Source organism: Pezoporus occidentalis, unplaced genomic scaffold (assembly GCF_034315485.1).
Source record: "Pezoporus occidentalis ecotype Australia unplaced genomic scaffold, CSIRO_AGI_Poc_V1 ctg29, whole genome shotgun sequence".
Taxonomy (NCBI): Eukaryota; Metazoa; Chordata; class Aves; order Psittaciformes; family Psittacidae; genus Pezoporus; species Pezoporus occidentalis.
The window spans coordinates 6,804,246-6,826,237 of record NW_026914829.1 but is presented as its reverse complement, the minus strand read 5'-3'; the positions used below and the strand labels follow the sequence as shown (position 1 = coordinate 6,826,237).

The 21,992-nt window shown below is 39.3% G+C and overlaps 1 protein-coding gene across 2 annotated transcripts in view; it reads right to left on the bottom strand.

Moving 5' to 3' along the window:
- The window catches only part of ERICH1 (glutamate rich 1), a 75,743-nt gene that overhangs the window by 34,142 nt on the left and 19,609 nt on the right, over nt 1-21,992 (bottom strand). Inside the window, exon 3 of one of the 2 annotated variants that reach the window (XM_062626274.1) lies at nt 3,822-3,952. In XM_062626274.1, the coding sequence (XP_062482258.1) occupies nt 3,822-3,952 (131 nt within the window). Of the gene's footprint in view, nt 1-3,821; nt 3,957-21,992 lie in introns of both variants that reach the window. The other variant, XM_062626273.1, reaches the window with a different exon arrangement.

Here is a 21,992-nt window from a genome sequence, read left to right as displayed (position 1 = left end):
TATTTTTTATTTTCTTGAAAGACAAGGCAGTCTTAGATTCTTCTTCTCATTGCTACAGGATCATCAATCACCTGCTTACGTGAAGAAAACAAACCTCAAAAAGCAGCTTTATTCCCACCACCTCTGGGAAATTTATGAGAGAATTACACAAGGAAGCCAAGACCCTTCACAAGACTTGAAGCCCCAATGCCATTAGTCATTTACCCATGTGTCACGAGGGGGCTGCGTAATGTTAACACCATAATTAGTCACAATTTATTTGATGCAACAGAAAAAAAGTATTTAAAAGTACTTGAAAAATTATTTGAAGTGCTAAAAAAAACATGCAGAGACAGATGGAGAAAGACACACTGAACTGAAATGTTCACAGAGACCGGCTTTGCCTTTTTTTTTCTCTCTTGTTCAGAAGATGGTTGGGACAAAATTAGCTGCATCCTGACAATATCAACCATGATGTATCAATTAGTTTAAAGAAAAGTAATAATGGAGAAGCCCAGACATATTTTAGAGCTGACAAGGACTTATTTTAAGTTATACTTGTAATTAACTTCAACTTCTAAATAACTCAAAACCAGTTGATGTTTCAATTCATAGTCTAGTGACAGAATATTTAATTCTTCCTCAGATTAATTTAACAAAATGTACTATCAGCAATGGCATATCTATTCTTCTTGATAATCTTGTCATACTAATTCAGATAGACATGGATTTTCTTTTCCTGATTTATTGAAAAGGCTTAACAAATCCCACTGATACATAAAAAAAGTTACACCTGAAACATGTTAATCCCAAAATGTGATCAGATTATTTTTATTAGACAAGTCTGATAACAATGAAATTATTTTCTGAATCAGGTTTTCATTTGTCTGAATTTCTACAGAATTTATTTGCCCTATTTCTAGGTCCAACGACTAGAAAAGGCTAACAAGAGAGCCTTTTGTTACCCATATATACAACATGTTCCATTTTCACGAAACACAGCAGAAGATAGCCTCTTAACCTTCAAAATATGTCACATAGACAGTAGTAGGAGTAAAACAATGCAGCACTAGATCTGCATTTCTGCCTTATGGAGCTGCTTCTTTGGGAACACCTGTGGCACTTCTAAATGAAACAGAATACATAGAATGTTCATACATGCAGACTCCCTCTTTTTTCTTCACTGTCAAAAGCTCCCATTGGGGCTTTCTTTTATCCTTTCAAAAAAAGATCCACAGGATATACAACTAAATCTAGGTGATGTACAAAATAAGCAATCCACAGTGTGGTTGCCTGAACTGTTCCTTTAGTATTTTATGAGCACCGCCTGAAATCACAGCCTTTGTCCTGCAAGAGATTTTATGTATTTGAGACATAAACACAAGTAAAGTTAACCATGTCCCTCAGCCTTGCAGGATTAGCACAGATCTTTAATTCTTTAATCCATATTTAGGCAGAATAAATAATAAGGGCCTTAAGCTGCAGCAAGAAAGATCTAGCATTAAAGGGTAGTGAAACACTAGAGCAAATGGAAAAGGGCATATAAAAAAAAATCTATGTATGTGGGGTTTTTAAGATCAAATTAGGAAAAATACCTGGCAAAAATGACATTTACAGTCAAACCTACCTTGTAAAGAAAACAAATTAAAAACCTCCAGAGATCACTTAGAACTTCATTTTTCTGGATTCTGTGATAAATTGTAAAGTCAAGGAACAAACCAATCCAAACACAATTCTCCCAAAATTCTAGATGCATTTGTTAACGGTTAAAGTGGCTGAAGTCCAAAACCTATCCTTCCTGAACACTGAGACTAGGATCAGCTAAGAGAGATCACCATCCAACAGTCAATACTGTCACCAAGCAACACCAGAACAGTACTTACTGCTATCATAGTTGAGTAAGTTTGTTTTGAAATACTAGAGGAAAATGCTAACTCTACAAAATGAGCAAGTCTCGTCACTGTTCAATAATCTATCCATTGTAAACCCAAATATTTATATGACCTTAAAAAGGGACAATATAACACAATCCTGAATTCTAGTCTACTTTTCTGCTGTGCAATATATCAACATATAATATGAACCACATACGGATTTATTCATAGATTTTCAACAGCAGCTGTGTAAATTTCTCACAGAACTTCTGGACTGAAACCTTAATAAGGATATACCTCCTTTGCAGCAGTGTTCAGAGGCTTGTGTTCTAATGCTTTAGAAGTCACTAAAGTTCCCCCCCTGTACAAAAGTGAATGTTACAGGTCTATTTAACTACAAAGCATGATGAGACTTCATTTAGTTTTATTAGCATAATGCAGAAGAAGGAGAATATCCCTCTAATATTTGAAAGGAGATCACATCAAAGAATAAACAGAGATTATATGGCATGGAGAGAAAGGGGGCTTCATTATCAGAATAAGCAGCTGGAACTGATTTCTGTGCTGGGAAACAGAAACCCAACAAACTGTCCAAAGAGAACTATGTAATTCAAAAAATTTACAGACAGTATTGAAACAGACTCTGGATTCTGAATATGAATCCTACCTAATGTAAAGAGAAAAGTACAACCTGGAAGCTGTGCTTTAGAACAGATTCCTATCCATAACCCCAACAGTATCAAGACTCACTGTTACGTTGTTTTGATAAAGTCAACTTCTCACTCAACCCAAAAACCATCTTTAGACCATTTCACCCCAAGAAAGAACATTCTTGATGTGCCACCAGTCATGCTGTACTTTGTTTCAGTCTCTTAGGCTACTTTGATAGTTCTGCTTGTACTCAGGTTCAGAATGGAGATCAGAATAGAGTGCAGACCCAATTTCCAAGCCAGTAATTCACCCTTGTGGGTACTGCTTTCAAATGCAAGGAGCATTTGCCTTTCTGTATCTGCAGGTTGTATCTCTGATTTTCCTTACAGTTAGGCAGTGTCCAGGTTGAAGTAGATATAGTTGTTCAATGAACACTACATATCAAGTGTTTTACTTCAGCAAGCTCGCCTGGATATTTTGTTGGCTGTAGACTGACTGCCCTAGCAACAAATGACAATGATTTTGGACAAACATACACAGCAGCATCACAATTGAAAAAAAAAAATTAACTTGTCTTATCTAAGCTTAGGACTTCCTTCTAAGACAGACAGAATTCATTTAATTCTGGCAACATCATTCAGAAAGCCATGTTTCTAACTGATGCCAACTTAGAGCCCACTTCTTTACAGATCCCGCACTGCTTCTCTTGTATCTTTTGACAACACTAAACACTGGTTTTGAAGTTACCTGGTCACAGTTTCTCATCAGAAAGCTTGTCAATGCTAAAGGTCTGGAACCTCCCCTCATCAACTCCAATCAGGCAAATGCCTGTTCTAATTGGAGAGGTAAATTTGGAAGGTTGTTGTTAAGACTTTGCCCAATTCCTCAGAACATCAGATGTAAGACTAATTAGAACAACTATATCTAACATTTACTCTTAAAAGTAATATGGCTGTAAGCAGGCATAATACGGCTATACATGGGGCACTTCAGCGGGAGGAGCTGAAGACTTTGTCCTCAGTTAAACTTTATGTAGCTTCAGTAAGCTGAGTGACACTGTATGGCTATAACCAAGTGAGGAATTTGGTCTTCAAACTCTAACAATGGAACTGACACTGTATGGCTATAACCGAGTGAGGAATTTGGTCAATGGAAACCAACCCATAGGGATGCACATCCTCATTTTGCAAAAGAGTGACACCCACTGGCAGCAACAGTTTAAATAAGTAATTGTTGCAATCTGGGTCTACTTGATAAGAGTTGTTAAAAAGTTTCACTTGAGAAAAATTCATCATAGTAACAACCATACACACTTACCTGTTGAGTCAGCACTACTCTCTGAGGTTTCAGAAGCTGAAATTCTAGCAGCATCTGGAGTATCTGCAATGTAACCCTCTGGAGGAAGATTCACTATGTACATTCTCTTTGGAGGCACAACTGTATTGTCACTACCTACAAAACAGAAAACATAAAGCATCTGGCTACTGATTTCAGTATAGATTTTCTCAAATGTTTTCCCAACTACAGCAATGATAATATGTGGTCTCAAAAATCCTTACAGATAAAAAGAAAGTGAGAGAAAGTCAGGTTTAGAACACTGAAATTATCCTATGACAAACAAAACTGCACCAAAATCTGCAACAGCTACAGTTAAATACTACACAGATTAGCTCTTCCCATCAGAAACATTTTTTCTCCTTGTGTCAGACAAGTTTTCTACTCCAATTTCAGAAGAAACTTCCATTTACAGTGATATTTTAAGAGACATTCTACACATTTTTCCCCATCCAGCATGAGCAAACACTGCTTCTTTACAAATTGCTTTATAAAAGATGGATGGGGAGATTCAAGCTGATTATAAAGCCATAGAAGAAATAGGAAAAGAATCACAGAACTGTGGGTTGTTGCAGACCTTTTAAACATAGCCTATGCTTGTTTCCCCTTGGCTGCCCAAGCATCTCTTCATCTTTTCTCTGTTTCTTTCTGTGTCTGTATGTGTGTGAGGGAGGTGGAAGTGTGTCAAGCACCAGTTTTCTAATTACTCCACTGTATAGGAAATCATCTGTGATGATGGCAGTAGACCATTTCTGTGGGACTTCTTCCCCCTCTAAAAGGTATTTAAAAATGCATTCAACTTTTTATTTGCTCACCAGACAAGAACTAACTCTGTTGGAATAACAGACGCACCTCTGCTCCAGTTACACAAAACCAGTCCAAATAGCATATTGTATTTTTTTTTTTTTTCTCAGCAGTATATCTCAACCACAGGGAAACAAAAAGCTTTCCAGAAGGCCAGGATGTAAGGGTGCCTCCAGATGCTGCATAGCAATTTCAGACAGTTCAGTGTGGTGGTTTTTTTTGTTGTTGGTTGGTTTTGCTCCATAACCCAACACAGACACAGAACTAGCCTTCCCTTCATAGGGGACATCACAGTATCACAGTATGTTAGGGATTAGAAGGGACCTCAAAAGATCATCTAGTCCAATCCCCCTGCCGGAGCCGGAACACCTAGATAAGGTTACACAGGAATGTGTCCAGGTGGGTTTTGAATGTCTCCAGGGAAGGAGACTCCACAACCTCCCTGGGCAGCCTGTTCCAGTGTTCCGTCACCCTCACTGAGAAGAAGTTTCTTCTCAAGTTTAAGTGGAACCTCTTGTGTTCCAGTTTGTACCCATTACCCCTTGTCCTATCATTGTTTGCCACTGAGTAGAGCCTGGCTCCATCCTCGTGACACTCCCCCTTTATATATTTATAGACACTAATAAGGTCACCCCTCAGTCTCCTCTTCTCTAAACTATAGAGACCCAGCTCCCTCAGCCTTTCCTCATAAGGGAGATGCTCCACTCCCTTAATCATCTTCGTTGCCCTGCGCTGGACTCTCTCCAGCAGGTCCCTGTCCTTCTTGAACTGAGGGGCCCAGAACTGGACACAATATTCCAGATGGGGTCTCACCAGGGCAGAGGAGAGGGGAAGGAGGACCTCTCTCGACCTACTAACCACCCCCCTTCTAATACACCCCAGGATGCCATTGGCCTTCTTGGCCACAAGGGCACAGTGTTGGCTCATGGTCATCCTGTCGTCCACTAGGACCCCCAGGTCCCTCTCCCCTACACTGCTCTCTAACGTCGTTTCCCAACCTATACTGGAACCTGGGGTTGTTCCTGCCCAGATGCAGGACTCTACACTTTCCCTTGTTATATTTCATCCAGTTATTCCCTGCCCAACTCTCCAGCCTGTCCAGGTCTCGCTGGATGGCAGCACAGTCTTCTGGCGTGTCAGCCACTCCTCCCAGCTTAGTGTCATCAGCAAACTTGCTGATAGTACACTCAATTCCCTCATCTAAATCGTTGATGAATATATTAAATAATACCGGTCCCAGTACTGACCCTTGAGGCACTCCACTAGTTACAGGCCTCCAACTAGACTCTGCCCCATAGACTACAACTCTCTGGCTTCTCTCCTTCAGCCACTTTGCAGTCCACCTCACTACCTGATCATCCAGACCACACTTCCTCAATTTAGCCGTGAGGATGCTGTGGGAGACTGTGTCAAATGCTTTGCTGAAGTCAAGGTAGACCACATCCACTGCTCTGCCATCATCCATCCAACGTGTTATTTCCTCATAAAAGGCTAAGAGATTGGTCAAACATGATTTCCCCCTGGTGAAGCCATGTTGACTGCCCCTCATAACCCTCTTATCCTTGGTATGCCTTAAGATGGCACCAAGGATAAGGTGTTCCATCACTTTCCCAGGGATGGAGGTGAGGCTGACCGGTCTATAGTTACCCGGGTCCTCCTTCCTGCCCTTTTTGAAGACCGGAGTGACATTTGCTTTCCTCCAGTCCTCAGGCACCTCTCCCGTTTCCCAAGACTTGGTAAAGATGATGGAGAGTGGTCTAGCAATGACTTCTGCCAGTTCCCTCAGCACCCGTGGGTGCATCCCATCTGGACCCATGGATTTATGGATGTCCAGATTGCTCAACTGATCTCTAACCCATTCCTCATCGACTAAGGCAAACCGCTCCGTCGACCTGACTTCATCTAAGGTCTCAGGGGTACAGGGCTCTTCAGGACTGCCTGCAGCAGAGTAGACAGAGACAAAGAAGGCATTCAGTAACTCTGCCATCTCTGTATCTTCTGTCACCAGGGCACCCATCCCATTCATCAGTGGGCCTACATTGCCTCTGGTGTTAGTTTTACCTGCCATGTATTTGAAAAAGCTCTTTTTGCTGTCCTTGACCCTTCTCGCCAGGTTTCATTCTAAGGAGGCCTTAGTCATCCTAGCTGCCTTCCTACATCCTCTAGCAGCAGCCTTATATTCCTCCCAAGTGGCCAGCCCCTCCTTCCATGACCTGTAAACTCTCCTCTTCCACTTGAGCATACCCAGCAATTCCCTATTTAGCCACGCAGGTCTCCTGGCCCTCTTCCTTGACTTCCTACGTGTCGGGATGCTCCGATCTTGAGCTCGGAAAAAGCAATCCTTGAATGTCAACCATCTTGGGCCCCTTTACCTTCAAACAGCCTTGCCCACGGGATTTCCCCTAGCAATTGCTTGAAAAGGCCAAAGTTTGCCCTGCTAAAGTCCAGGGTTGCAATTCTACTTGCTATTCTACTAGTCCTACCACACAAGATCCTGAACTGTGACTGTGAGGCCGCTCTCAGCTGCCTGTAGAAGGCCTCGTCAACTTCCTCACCCTGATCTGGTGGTTTGTAACAGACACCCACAACAGTATCCCCCCTGCCAGCCTGCCCCTTAATTCTCACCCACAGATCTCAACTCGCTCATCATCTGCCCTTGGACAGAACTCGGTGCATTGTAGCTGCTCCCGCACATAAAGAGCAACCCCACCACCCTTCCTGTCTGGCCTGTCTTTCCTGAAAAGGACATAGCCCTCCATGACTATATTCCAGTCATGTGAGCTGTCCCACCACGTCTCTGTAATTGCCACCAGATCATAGTCTCCTGACTTAACACAGGTTTCCAACTCCTCCTGCTTATTTCCCATGCTGCGCGCATTGGTGTACAGACATTCCAGGGAGCGAGCTGAGCACACCGATTTCACCCTAGGATTATAGGAGGCCTCCCAGTCTTCATCAGTTCTGGAGTGCTGCCCCACTGGGGCAAGCCCAGCAACAACCCCATCCCCCTTCGAATCTAGTTTAAAGCTCTCCAAATGAGCCCTGCTAATTCGTGCCCCAGCATCCTTTTGCCTCTGTGAGATAAACCTTTCCCACTTGTCATTGTTCAGACTGGTGCCCTATAAAACCAGCTGTTATCAAAGAATCCAAAGCCCTGCCTGTAGCACCAGTCTCGAAGCCAATCGTTTATGAACTGAATCTTCCCATTCCTTCCCACATCATCAGTGGAAGATGGAAGGAGTGAGGAGAAGATCACTTGAGCCCCAGACTCTTTCACCATCCACCCCAAGGCCCTGTAGTCTTTCTTCATCCCCTTCAGACTGCAGGAAGCAGCTTCCCCCCCACCTGTCTGGAAGATCAGCAGTGGGTAGTAGTCTGTCGGGTGCACCAGGTTGGGGAGCACCCTAGTGATATCCCTGATCCGGGCTCCAGGCAGACTACACACTTCCCTATGATGAGGGTCAACTCTGCATATCGGGCCCTCTGTTCCTCTCAGAAGGGAATCCCCTACTCCAATGACCCTTCTTTCTTTCTTATCAGAGGCATCTCCTTATCAGACATCTGCTCCTTTAAAACACATAGCCAGAACTGGTTAAGATAGTATCTTTGGCAGGTGGACACAAATTAACTTCCTTACACCACAAGCTTGCTTGAATATCCCAGATGATCTGAATCTATTACGAAGCTACTATGATCAAACTAGTAACTAAACCTTTAAAATGAAGTCCAGCCCAACCCAGGACAGTCTGATAGAAATTTCTTGTTAGGCATCTGTTTCTGAGGTGTAATTGAACTATTACACATTGCATGCAAATACATAATTTAACTATACACTGTCATTTCTCAGTGAGCACACTTCAAAGAGTTCAGTATGACTGATCATTTTAGATATCTATGATGAAGTACATTTCAGAACATTCAAGGTACTTTTGAAAAGCTACATCACAGCTGTTTTCATCATCAGGATGTAATTATTTTGTTTTGAGAATACATTAGGAAGTTACTGCTTTTTCTTGAACAAGCCAGAAAATTTCAAACTGATATTGATGATGCTTATTTTAAAGGATAAGAAAGGAAAAGAAATAAATAATACAGAAAGATGAAGATCAATTACATGATTTGGAAAAAGATCCACTAAAAATTAATGTGGCATAATTCTTCAACAGATCCCTTTCTATGAAGATGATGCCAAGTCACTGAACTGGCAGTACTTGCATTGATTTCCACCCCCCCATCCCGGTTCATTAATGATGAAGTGCTAATTGGCAACAGTTTTAAATTACAGGGATGTAAAAATACTCCTTGAGTTACTTCTTTCTGAACAATTTTAATTTTTCTGTTTTTTTTCCCCAATTTGAATTTAAATTTTGTAAAGCAAAGATTGCCATGAGAACTTTAAACTCAATTTGCAGCAGTCCTGCCTAACTCAAATCCCTTAATTTTAAAAGGAGTAGATATATTGGGATAACAGCTTCCCAGGACAAAACAGTTATACACGACAGAGTTTGGGGAAATATCTGTAAAACCTAATCTTACAAAGAACAGTAACAACTTTTACTATGTAAATGAATGATGAATCAAAGCAATTTCAAGTTTAAACAGGAGTCTCCAAAAACCATATTTATTCACTCCATCTGCATCTTCAAGTAGTCTGCAAACCATAAATCAAGCACTAGTCTTTGCTAATCCTGTGCAAGTATGTAAAACCAAACTGCTATCATATCATAAAAAAAATATACACACAACTGTATAATCTCAGTGTATCAAATCTCCCAATCTCAAACTATTAAATATAGACTTTTCTTGGCCTGGAGCCATAGTCTCCTTAGGCTGAGATTGCTTGGGTATAAAATCATAAACATTGCTGCAAAGCAAATGCTTAAGCTTATAAAAATGTGACATAAAAAGTTTTTCTTTGATTAATGAAAGTAATCAGATACTGGAGATATTCAAGAATACTCTCATTTCCAATAGTTAAAAAGTCATGAATCCCATTTTTGAAGTTTTATTTTATGGAAGAAAAAAAAGCATCTAAAGGTTACTTACAAAACTATAAAGACAACAAGCATTACTCTTAAAGGCAAACTAAGAATACAGAATAAATATTTTGAATTGTCTCCTATACATGTTCTTCTCCACGATATTCCCCACACTAAGAGATCCTTTGCATGTAAATCAACCTTGTGCACAGAGTAAAGAAATGCATCTAAACTAGTTACCAAGGTTGCACCTGTCAGTATGTCAGTAAATTGCCTACCTATGTTATCCCTTGCTATCCTACTGCAATCAAGTATTGGGACTTTTAAGAAGGAGCTGAGGGTAAAGCTTCCAGCCACGTAAGGCTGTCAACCGCCCAGTCTGTCATTATCTCAGGTAGATGCAGGATATTTTATTTTAAGGCTAGTTTTCAGCATCCTTAAACTTTCCCCTACCTGCAGCTCAATGCTGGTTGTTGTGGTTTAAGCTCAGCTGGTAAACCGGAACCACGCAGCCTCTCTCACTCCCCCCACTTCCTCCCCCTGCTCCCAGAGGGATGGGGAAGAGAACTGAAAGAATGTAACTCCCACAGGTTGAGATAAGAACAGTCCAGTAACTAAGGTATAACAGAAATCACTGCTGCTATCACCAATAATAATAATGATAAGGGAAATAACAAGGGAAGAGAATACAACCACTCACCACCCGCCGACTGATACCCAGCCCAACCCCAGCAGTGATCTAACCATTCTAGGTAACTGCCCCCATTTTATATACCAGGCATGATGTGCTGTGGTATGGAATACCTCTTCAACTAGTTTGGGTCAGGTGTCCTGTCTCTACTTCCTCCCGGCTTCCCCTCCTCCCTGGCAGAGACTCAGGAAGTCCTTGGGTCAGAGTAAACATTACTGAGCAGCAACTAAAAATATTGGTGTTATCAGCGCTGTTCCCAGGCTGAAAGTCAAAATCACAGCACTGCACCAGCTACTAAGAAGGAGAAAAATGACTGCTACTGCTGAACCCAGGACAGTGGCAGATTACACTAGCATGGTTTTCAGATCTCCAGAACACAAAGCAGGCTTAGGCACACCTCAAATGCAGAGCTGGCCAGACTTGTTCGTATAATCTTGGTCCTTTGCTTTCTGGTAAGCCTGATTAAACCCTGGGCAGAGACTGAATTGCTTCCAAGTTTCTAAGGTGGGGTGACCCTGGCTAGCAGCCAAACTCCCCTTACACGGGATGAGGGTAAGGTACAGAAAGCATGGGAAGAACAGGAATGAGAGAGCTCATATGTCAAAGACAAAGGAGATCTCTTACCAACTACTGCTGTAGGCAAAACAGACTTGGAAAAATTGATTTAATTTAGTGCCAATTACTCAAAATATTTATTTACTGACTCAGCCATTGGGAAACAGAAGCAAAAATTAAAAACACAAACATTAAAACACTTCAGAAAAACACCTTTCCTCTCCACCTCATGTTTACTCCCAACTTCTCTCTTCCCAGCTATCACCTCAGGTTACACTCAGTCCCTGCAGTGAGGCAGGGCAAGGCGGTCTTGGAAGCTGTTTACAGTATGCATGTAACAGCTTCTCTTTGCTGACTCTTCCTTTCTACTCTTCCCCCGTGCCAGTGGGGGTTCGCCAGTGGGGGTTCTCCGTGGGCTGCAGTCCTTCAGGAGCATTTGATCAATCACAGAGCACCTCCTTTGCCTCTGTTCCTGCTGCTACTTGTCAGTCCTTCTTGTTCCATCCTCTCTTGGAGTGTTCTCTCCTTTCTCACACACGTTTTTCCAGAGGCACCATCACCTCTGCTGCAGGGTTGGGCTCAGATGTGCCCTGCAGTGGAAGGGTTGGATGCAGCTGGAACTGGCTGTGTCTGGAGAGGGGCAGCCCCAGTGTACGCACTCATTAGAGCTTCACAATGGTATACTTAGATCTCTTCTTTCCCATGAAGAACTTCTCTGCAACTCAAATCCTTGGTAACCCACTGCTGTGCTCCCACAGGGCAGGACTCCTGGAGCAAATATATTACTCAAGTCCAGAACTCCGCTGGAACATCTTGCCACCTCCCCCAAACGACTGTCAAGTCAGCCTAGCCTGACCACAACTGCGATGTTTCCCACAATATTATCCCCTGGGAACACCCAGCTATCACCTCTCCACATGGAAGAGTTCACTCCGCAAAAGAGGTCTTTACAGAAAAGTGAAAGATGAGTTCGATGTAACACCTTCTACAAAAGTCATTATTCTTAGTAGGCACTTACTGTGTGGTGTTACAAAAGATGTAGCATGGACAACAGTAAGGCTCTAAAAAGGTACGTTATCTCCTTTAAGAGGTTTGTATTAAAGTATATTTGTACTTACTACATAAGCTAGAACATGACCATCTTCTAGCTATTCCTCATTTTAATTACATTTTATTACTGAGACTACAACCTGAAAACCATGACAATCCCCAGTGCACACATACAACCCTTCTTTATTCTTTACACAATATGGATCCAGTATTACTTTCTCCCTCATTGATTTGCAAGACAAGTGTCTTTAAAGACAATGCACATGCAAATCACAGGCAAGAGAGTTTTGTCTCCTCCAAAAGACCTTCATAAATTTAAGTGTAGCAAAGGTGGTATCAATGACTAATAGCAGAACATACACACATTGAGGGTCTTCCTGACCTGTGGTACTGAAAAATAGGTACTTTTCCAGTTGATCAATGTGAAGGCATTAATAGTCCTTCACCACCATGAATGCTGTAAGAAATCTGTTAATCCCAAACACACTCCGTTGCCCAGTGTATATACATTTTTGGTCTGATGATATCCAAGTTCTTGAACATCAAGCTATAGTTAGTCTGTCACAGTAGGTACATCAGAGTAACTTAAAGAACACGAGCTGTTATATGGTGTGCAATCATCCTCTGCTCACAGGTTGACTTTTACAGGATTGTTTTCCAGTCTCAAATCAACACACACAATACAGTGCTTTCCACAAAGTCAGAACCTTTTAGCTCAAGTAATCTTCTGTGAAATCAGAAAGTACAATCCTTTTCCTTGGTGTACTGCATAATTCCTGTTGCTTGACCTTAGCCTGTTGCTTGACCTTAGCCTTTGGCAGGATTCTCTCCCTCAATACTAGGTATGTCACATTGGGTAGAGAGAAAAAATTATGGTAATAATAAACAACCTAGCAAAGAATGGACAGTCACTGATTTGTTTTACTCAACATGATAACCATCACATAGTAATGGAAATGTTGTGCTGCTTTGCTGGGTGATTGGGATAGCTGATGAATTATTTCTGTACAAATTCACTATTGCAGGTAGGAACTTCCCTCTCACAAAATTATGGAAATCCCTTTATGGAGAGCTAATAAATATAGTTTACTTTTACAGTCTAATTCCTTTAGCTTGTTTTAATACCTCTAGTGCACAATATTAGTAATTTAACTAATAGAAAAATTTCTCTCATCTGCAAATATCCATCCCCTCATTACCTGAACTTTACTGGAATAAGGAAAGTCACTCAAACCACTTTGGCTTAAGAAAATATACTCCTTCCAAGGATTCTTCATCTCTTTCTAAATAATGTCCATAAGACATTCAGTAATATCATGTTACATTAGTTGCTACTGTTACATATTTTATTGGCACCAGTACCTGTAACAGAATACTGAAAAGGTATTTTCATCTGCAGAGTTTCTTCAGCTTTAGAATTTTGAAGATGTCTGCTATTCTACTTTAAACAGTAAATTTACCTGTACACCAGGTAAAACTTCAAAGCACACAGTTCCATCCTAAAGGGCACAATTACATAGATTCAAACAACAAATTAATGCAAAAAAAAAATAATAATCAGGTAATTAAATAGAGCCATTTTCTCTGGCTCTGAAAGTCCACAAGCAGCGAACTGTTGGAGAACACCATGGAGAAGTAGTACATTATGCTCACTTACTTTACTGCTATACTCTCTTTGACACACTGTGGTCACTACATACTAGTGGAGGCAACAGTACTCATGTGTTTTTGTTTTTTTTTTTTTTTTTTTACTTACCTTAATTTCTGCTACTTTATTCAGTTATTTTTAAACAGGAAAAATCTGCTATCCTTTGATGTTCAAGAAATAGCATGTTTCCACTGCATTCCCAGGCTTATTATAATGTTTTAATAATAATAATTAATAATAATAATAGCCTAGCCATATTACAGCAGACTGTTCCAAATCCTTAGGATATACATGTGCCGTTTATGTCTGGTAGCATGTTGTCACTCAAGTCAGCTCACTCCAGCCTCCCTTCTGACACTTCATATTACTAGAACTGTTTCACTTCATTAAAAAGAGAAAGTCTAGATAAAAAGAGAAACCTCCAGATAAGAGGTTGCTCCCTCTTCTCAAATAATGGAAAGGATTATGAAGTAAATGCAGTCAGGAGTTATGGGAGTCTTTCCTAGGCATTCCTTTTTATGACTTGGTGACTCAGTACACTTGATTAGATAAATAAAGCTAGGTCTGCAAGACTTACTTTTGACTGAAAATTTCTTTTTCTACCCATAGCCTTTGGTTCCTTGGCCTGTGATGACTTCCACCAGTTATCACATAGATGAGCAAAATGATTTCTGTTTCATCCCACCACTGTATGATCATCTGTAGCTAGTCCTCGTGACCACCAGGCTTCTCAGGAGCTCAGATGAGTACAAAGTTTCAGTAGGCAAATCCCTAGGGAGGTAATGTTTGCCTATGGCTTCGGGTCTGGAACCACCTCCTAAGCAGCAACCCCCAGCTCTCTCCCCTGTAGAGCATGCAAACTGAAGAGAATGCAAGAGGAAAGGAGTAGCTGACTGCCTGCCTTACAGTTCATCCCTTCCAATGTACTAAGATAATTACATTTTCAGTGAAACTAGATACAGTCATTCAGTGCTGCCCATGGGTTTGGTGGGATGGATTCCCAACCCTTTTCAACTAAGCACATTGCAATATTTCTTGAAAGAAGGGTTTACTTAATATTTGACAAGCTACATTTCAGCCTTCCTGTTCAAACATAAGTATGATTAGAAAGGAGGGAGAACGGAAAGAGGAGTAATGACAGCATACAAATGACTGATGATCCATACACTCATCTTGCATTAAATGTCTCAAATACTTCTACAAATATTGCCAACTTAAGTTGCCTTTTTGTTAAGCCCTCTGTACTTTCGAAAAGCTGCCTACATTGGATTTTATTGATTATGTTTTTAAATACTTTTTTGCAATTCAAATTAACTTTCCATTTTATTAAAATCTACTGTACTCAAGTTCAAACACCTGTGACAGGTCATCTTGACAATTCCTTATTTCTCAAAGCTGTCTCATTTACCTCCTCTACAGGCTCAGGTAAGTCTTTCCCATACAATAGCATTTTACCACACTGTCTTAAACTTTCTTTCACTCTAAAGGTTAGTAGTTTATTTCCATAAATACATTTGCGCTTCTTACACTTTTGATGGCTATGTATTTATTTCAGTGTAGATTGCATCTTCAGTATAAAACTAACATTCTCTTCCACTCAATACCAGGCCTTATCAGTGCCTCATGTGTATGAACAGCAGGAATTCGATTTTTTTCTTAAGACCTGAGACAGGTGTAAGACGACCTAAAAACTAATAAAAAGTTGTTTTTTTTTCCTATTTTAAACTATGCCATACATCATTAAATATACCTATATAAATGAAAACAACAAAAGCCAAACCACAAACAAAAAAAACCAAACAAACAGGTAACTGTTTTCTTTTGCTTTTCATACCTTACAAGCATTTTTTTTTTGCTTGTTTATTTAAAACACAGTTTTAAACCATTCTGGTTTCTGTTAATATTTCCATTGGAATAACTGCAAGTTATCAATTAAATTAATGTGGTCAAACTTGTGGAGGGGGCTTGATGCTCAGAGGACTAGAGCATAAGAAGAAGTAAACAACTTGAAAAAAATCCTCAGTACTTCCTCATCATTGTCTTCTTCAGCTTGATGAAAAACAAAGACATCAGAAGGAAATTGAGGTCAATAAAGATATACCCATTTTACAAAGCCTAAAGCTGAGATGGGAAATCCTTTAAAAAAACACAAACAAAAAAAACAAAAAACAAACAAAAAAAAGAAAAACCCCCAAACAATTAAAAAAACCACAAAAACCGAAAAGAAAAGAACCCCAAAAAACACCACCACACAAAAAAGTCAAACAAGAGAACTCAAATTTACTTCCCTTGGCACCTCCCACATGTACACTAACTTCAAGGGATTTTTTTGACACCTAGAAACGCTGTATTATGATCTATTTTATTGGAGACAGGAGTTAGCATCATAATAACCCAGCCTCAGTTTCATTACATCAGAAGTGGCAGACATTCTTTATCAGACAGAATAAAAGACAGATTAAAAAGAGAAGTAAAAATCCTTCTTCTTCTTGTTCTCACTCATCATCTGAGGAGGAATTTTTACCTATGAACCATTAAAACATCTACATTCCCTTAGAAAAGTAATGAAAACAAAGCAAAATACAAAGAGAGACTGAAGCAGGGAAAAAGCCCTGATCAAGAAAACCAAGAAACAGAACACTTGCAGAGCAGAATCTGACAATAGGCAGGTGGCAATTTAAAGATTACAAGACAATCAATTCAAAAAGTGGTAACAAGCTATTTTATGTGAAAGTTGAATATACGAGGTAATGATGAAATCAACATTCATCTAAGTATTACTGAAAAGCTCCAGTGTCTCATATGTCCTGGTGTATGATTATAGGCAACACTGTGATTAAGTGTCTAAGAATTCTAGCTGCATAAACAAGAGAATAAAGCTATCTTAAGTTAGTACTCAGCTCAATTATTTCTTCCAGTGCTGCAGATCTTATTTGTTCAACACACTTTTCAAAAGCCAAATACATCCCTGTCAATCTATCTATCTATATATTTTGAATAAAAGCAACAACACTGAATCTAAAAGACCATGTGTAAATTGCAATTAGTTAATTACCCTCACTGATTAAGTGATTATGTCATTACTGGGACTTACCTGGAACTAGACCAGAAAACAAACAGATGTGCTCATCAGAATAGAAATAAACAAAGTTTAAGGTTTTGAACTCACACACACACTTTTTTAATTCTATAATTGGAATTCATCAGCAAGAGCCCATTCCTGTTTGCATACAAAAATAATGCAAACTCCCAGAGCACAAAAAAATATGAAAAATCATTTTCCCAGAACATAGTTCAGTACTAAGTCCAGATAAGCATTTCCACTTTTCAGATAGTGGTTACAGGGTACAGCTGGTAGGAAAGACAAGTAGGAAATTAGTATGTTAAGAGCAGAAAACATGAAATTTGACTCAGAACAACTATGATTTTGACAATGGCAGCATAAGTAATAAACTCCCTAGTGTAAATGGGAACATGAGAGGCATCTCACACAGCCTGTTTTGTCATCAATACACCAAAATTACTATGCTACAGTTTGAGCCACCTCAGGACTGTCTATCAGCCCTTCTCTAGTTGAAACACGACCATTTTATTAAGTCCATACACAAGCCACCTTTGTTTCCTTTCTCCAGATAATTAGTTTTCCTGCAGCTGGCTACATTTAGGTTTAGAGCTTGTTTACACTTGCAGCTAAAGCTGGCATTTTCTACTCCAATTAGGCAACTGCTACATACTAGATGAACTGCTTGTTAAATTGCCTTCAGTTATCGCAGAGGCCAGCAAATTTCTCCATGACAGCTAAACTGTTTGAAATGAAGATGCAGAAGAGCAGAATGAGTGAATGTATATACATGAGAACACTGGAAAAGGTAAGAATCTGCCAACTAGCAGGAAACAGGTAAAAAAAAAAAAAATATATATATATAAAGTAATAACAAAAAAGCATTGCTAGGGGAGCTGGAGACTGAACTACAAGGCTGCTTCTGTCACAACAGAAGTTACAGATATTATACATGCAGCCCATTCACTCTGAGCGGAGACAGGGTTTTTTCTCTGTTTGGAGTTTGTGCGTCTGCCCCCCAAACCCCAGATCTCTACATTCCCTGCAAGCACGCAGCTACCAGCTTGTAAATCTGCTTGGGCACTATTTCTACCACAGCCACCAGAGGTTGGTGTCTTCAGTCAAATACTCACTTCTGGATCTATCTGTCCCATTTTCACAGTAGAATGCCACTGTAATACAGCATGTAATGAGAGAATTTTTTAAACCCTTGAGAGAATAATACAGGAGCGTGTGACAACACTTTGTTGTATAATAATTATAAACTCCACTGCTCTTTAGCTGATTCACAATAGACAGCTTTTCAGAGTAATTAACTAAAAAGAAGCAGAATTGCTTAACAGTTCTGAAGCTGTTTATTGCATTAGGTACTGCTAGAGTTTAATTTCTCAAACACAGGCACTTCATCAATTTGATCAACTAAAAGCCAGGGCTGTCCAGGCAAATTTTTTAGACAAGTTCTGTCTTCTAGGCACCTCTGTTACAAGTATAAGTTTTCTATATGGCTGCAGAAAGACAGGATTAAGATGAGTAAGGATGCAGTCCAAGTGTCCCAGTGATGATGTCTTAAACACAATGTACAGTCAGCATTAATAACTTTAATAGAAAAATTAAGAGGGACAGCAAAAAAACACCTATGAAAATTACACAGCTGCACTTTTTTTTTGACAGGAATTCCGCAAATAGGATAACAATGCTGGGATATTTCACAGTTGATAGATATTTATTTAATGAATATGGAAAAAATTGCATTTTATCTATTTATACAACATGTTTTCCTTTGTAAAAACAACCAAACCCACTAAAACTTAGGAATAGTAACGGTTGAGTATTTTTCTGCATTACCTTTTACTTAAATAAATGAAGGAAACAAAAAAAGATCAAATAGGTTGTCTCCAAATGATCCAAGACACGAGGCTTTCTGCATTCCAGTTCCCTTTTTCAGAATTAGGGAAAAGACAAAACCCAAAAGTGGAACAGCATGCTTTACACTATATATTTACATATATATATATATATATATATATACATATACACACACATGCTTTATTCTATATAATTTATAGAAAATTTGAATACTATACATTTCAATTGCATACAATTATCCTTCTTCAACAACTCTTACATTTTAGTTTTTATAGGGAAGATGCTAAATATCAGTAAATCCCAAGTCCTTTAAAAAGCAGTTATAATTCTGGCCAAGAAAAAGGCCTGAGACTAAGGAGGCCATTAAAAGAGCCAACTTTACATTTTGCAAGTATCTGGTCAGAAGCACATGTTTATTTGAATATATAAAGGTATTAAAAATGATTGCTGAGATTTTAAAGTATCAACAGAAATCACATAACTGCAGATCTCAAGAGAAATACCCTCCATGAAATTAATCCTTGTTGCAAGTAGATCCTGACCTATCAAGGGCCAGAAACAAACAAAACCAATCCTCAGAACAAAACTTAGCCAAAACCCATGCCCAAATGAGTAATTCATCGTTAGAAATGCTTTCTCAGTCTTTTGCCAGACACTATTTTTTTTGTGCGAGTTTTTAAGCATTTATAACACTGGACTTGGAAGCATCTTTGCTAGCTTAGGGAAGAATAAATTAAGTCCTCTTATTTGTAGGACATTTCAGTTTTCTATTTCCTCTTTTAATACTTTGCCTGCCAAGAAGGCTCAGGTTTATTACATGTATGTTTATCTTCAAATAGTTTAAGGTAATAAAGCTGGTTATCTAGTCCCTCTTAAATTTTACGTTGAAGCAAGAAAAATTGTTTTCTTCCATCTTCTAAAATTAAGAACTATAGCCTTTGCAATGGAAGAGTGAAGTTCCTCAAGGGGAAAAATAGTTAGCAAGGCCCATCTAATTGCCTTGGGGTCAGAAGGAGCTCCTATTTTAGTCACATTCATTTTTTTCCACTGATGGTAGAATAGCATAAAAACAAAATGCTATTTAGGACAATCCAAAGGGAAAGTACATCTTAATATGCCCTTGAATGGCAAATTTGGCCACAGGCAGGTGGTTGGGTTTTTTTTGGGTTTAAGTAATTTAAAATAAAAAATAATTCTATTTTCAAGAGATAATACATAAGTTATTTGGGGTTCAGAAATGTGGCACCTCCCCCTAATTTCTCAATACCTAACAGAACTACCACCTTGCTAAAAAAAAAAAAAAAACAAAACCAAACAGCACTCAGAAGATCACTCTGTAGTCACAAAGAACAGTGTCCTTCAGATTTCTCCTTCAATCTCCAGTTATTCTGGGTCTTATTATAAGCTTTAGTTCCAGAACTATATGAGGAGCTTTATGGAACAGCTCTTTCTGATATTAAATTATTGATCTTCCAAAATTAAATGAGAACCAGTCACTAGCATGGGTCCTGATCTTCTAAATACTTAAGCATCTCAACTTCAACTTGATCTCAAAAAAGGAACATAAATGCAAATATTCACAGGATATCAGAGTATGGTCTTTAAATTTTATGGGCTTAAATCCCTATTATGCTTCAACAGCAATGCTGCAAACTGCATTTCAATAAATATCAGACTCTGGGGGGTGTTAGCTCATGCAAATCAGTAATGGTATTTTCACAGTTTGAAAATAACTGTTAAAGGCAAGTAGAACAATGTGATGAGTTATACTAAAAATTGTTACTTAATCCTAGAAAATACTTGGGACTTAAGTCAACTTCTTTTCAAAGAAATCCTAGTTTCTTATTGACACTAAATTAAATTATTCAGTACATTTTGTAGGACTGAAGTAATCACTTACAAACTAGAAAGCAACCTGTATCCACACACAAAAATTACCTAATTTTCCATTGTCCATCTTAGACTACTGCTACTGAAATGATCAGCTGTTTCCTAATTATGCCTATAAGTTTTGGTGTACAAGAAAAGTTACTTAAAATACTACATGATCAAAAAAATTCAGTAAATGCCTTCATGTTTTTCTTCATGGAAGACCACACAGCTCATTGCTCCAAATCTTATAAGCTTTTCACTAAAGATATATTTTCAGTGCCCAATGCTATAAAATCACAATGTGTATATGACTATTCATGCAGGACCTCCTTAAATTTAAATGAAACCACAGTCAGAGAAGAACAGTTAAATTATCTGTTGGTTTCATAGATGGTAACTGGTTTCTCTTTTTCCTACAAGTTTATCACTGCAACCCTCTTCAAGGCATTTTTTTGTTTTGTTTTTCTTAAGTATACATTTGTAGAACATCACTCAAGGCAGAATCCCTTCTGTACTACCATAGGATTTGCTTGCCTCCAGCAGAAAACAAGCTCAGTCAGTTTGCTGTTAATTTTAAGAACATTCTTGTTGCTTCACTGTGAAAATCCTAAACATGGAACTGTTCTTTTTGCTCCATGTTTGTTCCCTTTCCCATGAGCTACATTTTTACCTGTATTAGGATTCTGAATCAAATGCTTTTGTTTAATTAACTTGAATATTGTACTAGGAACCAGGTATAAAAACCAAAATAACAAAATAATCAGAAAATTTATTCCCCCCCTACCCCCACACTTCTTGTTTGCTCCTACACCCCCTCATGAGTTTCAACTCCAGCTGACTTCTGGCCTTATAATTCCATTCCAGCATACTCAGGCTGTATTTTTCTGTATTTTTCTTTGGTAGCTAATAAATACCCACTCTGACCTTCTCTGTACTTCTTTTGTGTTGTAAGGGCCCAGAACTCCCTCTTAACTGTTTGTACTTATGGCAGGTCTCTGATATCACAGAGTTGTTCATCCAGACTATTGTGAAGAAAGAGCTGCATATGAAAGACCTTTAAGAAGCCACCTCCAAAAGGGCTCACCTCACATCACTCAGGAGCTCCTTTTAAGCTGAGGCTTTTAAGCAGCTCTCAGCCTGAGCTAGACTGCAGCCATGCCTGTGCCTGGGCACATACCCTAATTGATGCACACTCTGACACAGACTTTCTACAATGGCTTGACCTTGGACCTGCCTTGTCACCATAGACTTGCCTGCTGTTATGGGACAGCTGCTGAGCCTGGTTACTGTTACCACACATGCTCTGCTGTCTTTTTTCAGGTACTGTAGGACCGCTTCCATGGTGCTGGCACAGCTCCTGTGCCTGTCTTGACCCAGCTAGCGTTACCTCACTTTCTCCTTGCTGTTCCCTGACACATCTGAGCTCAGTCAGGCATTCTGCCACAATTGCTTAGCTTTCTGCATATCAAAATGAGCCATTCTTGTGCTTTGTAGAAGGTTATTCTTGAAGATCAACCAGCTCACCAGAGTTCCTTTGTAATTCAGACAAGTGCTCCATCTGATGCTACCAAGCAGAACCCTGAACAAGACAAGTATCTGTTCTTAGGTAGTACAGGGTTGTCGTGGT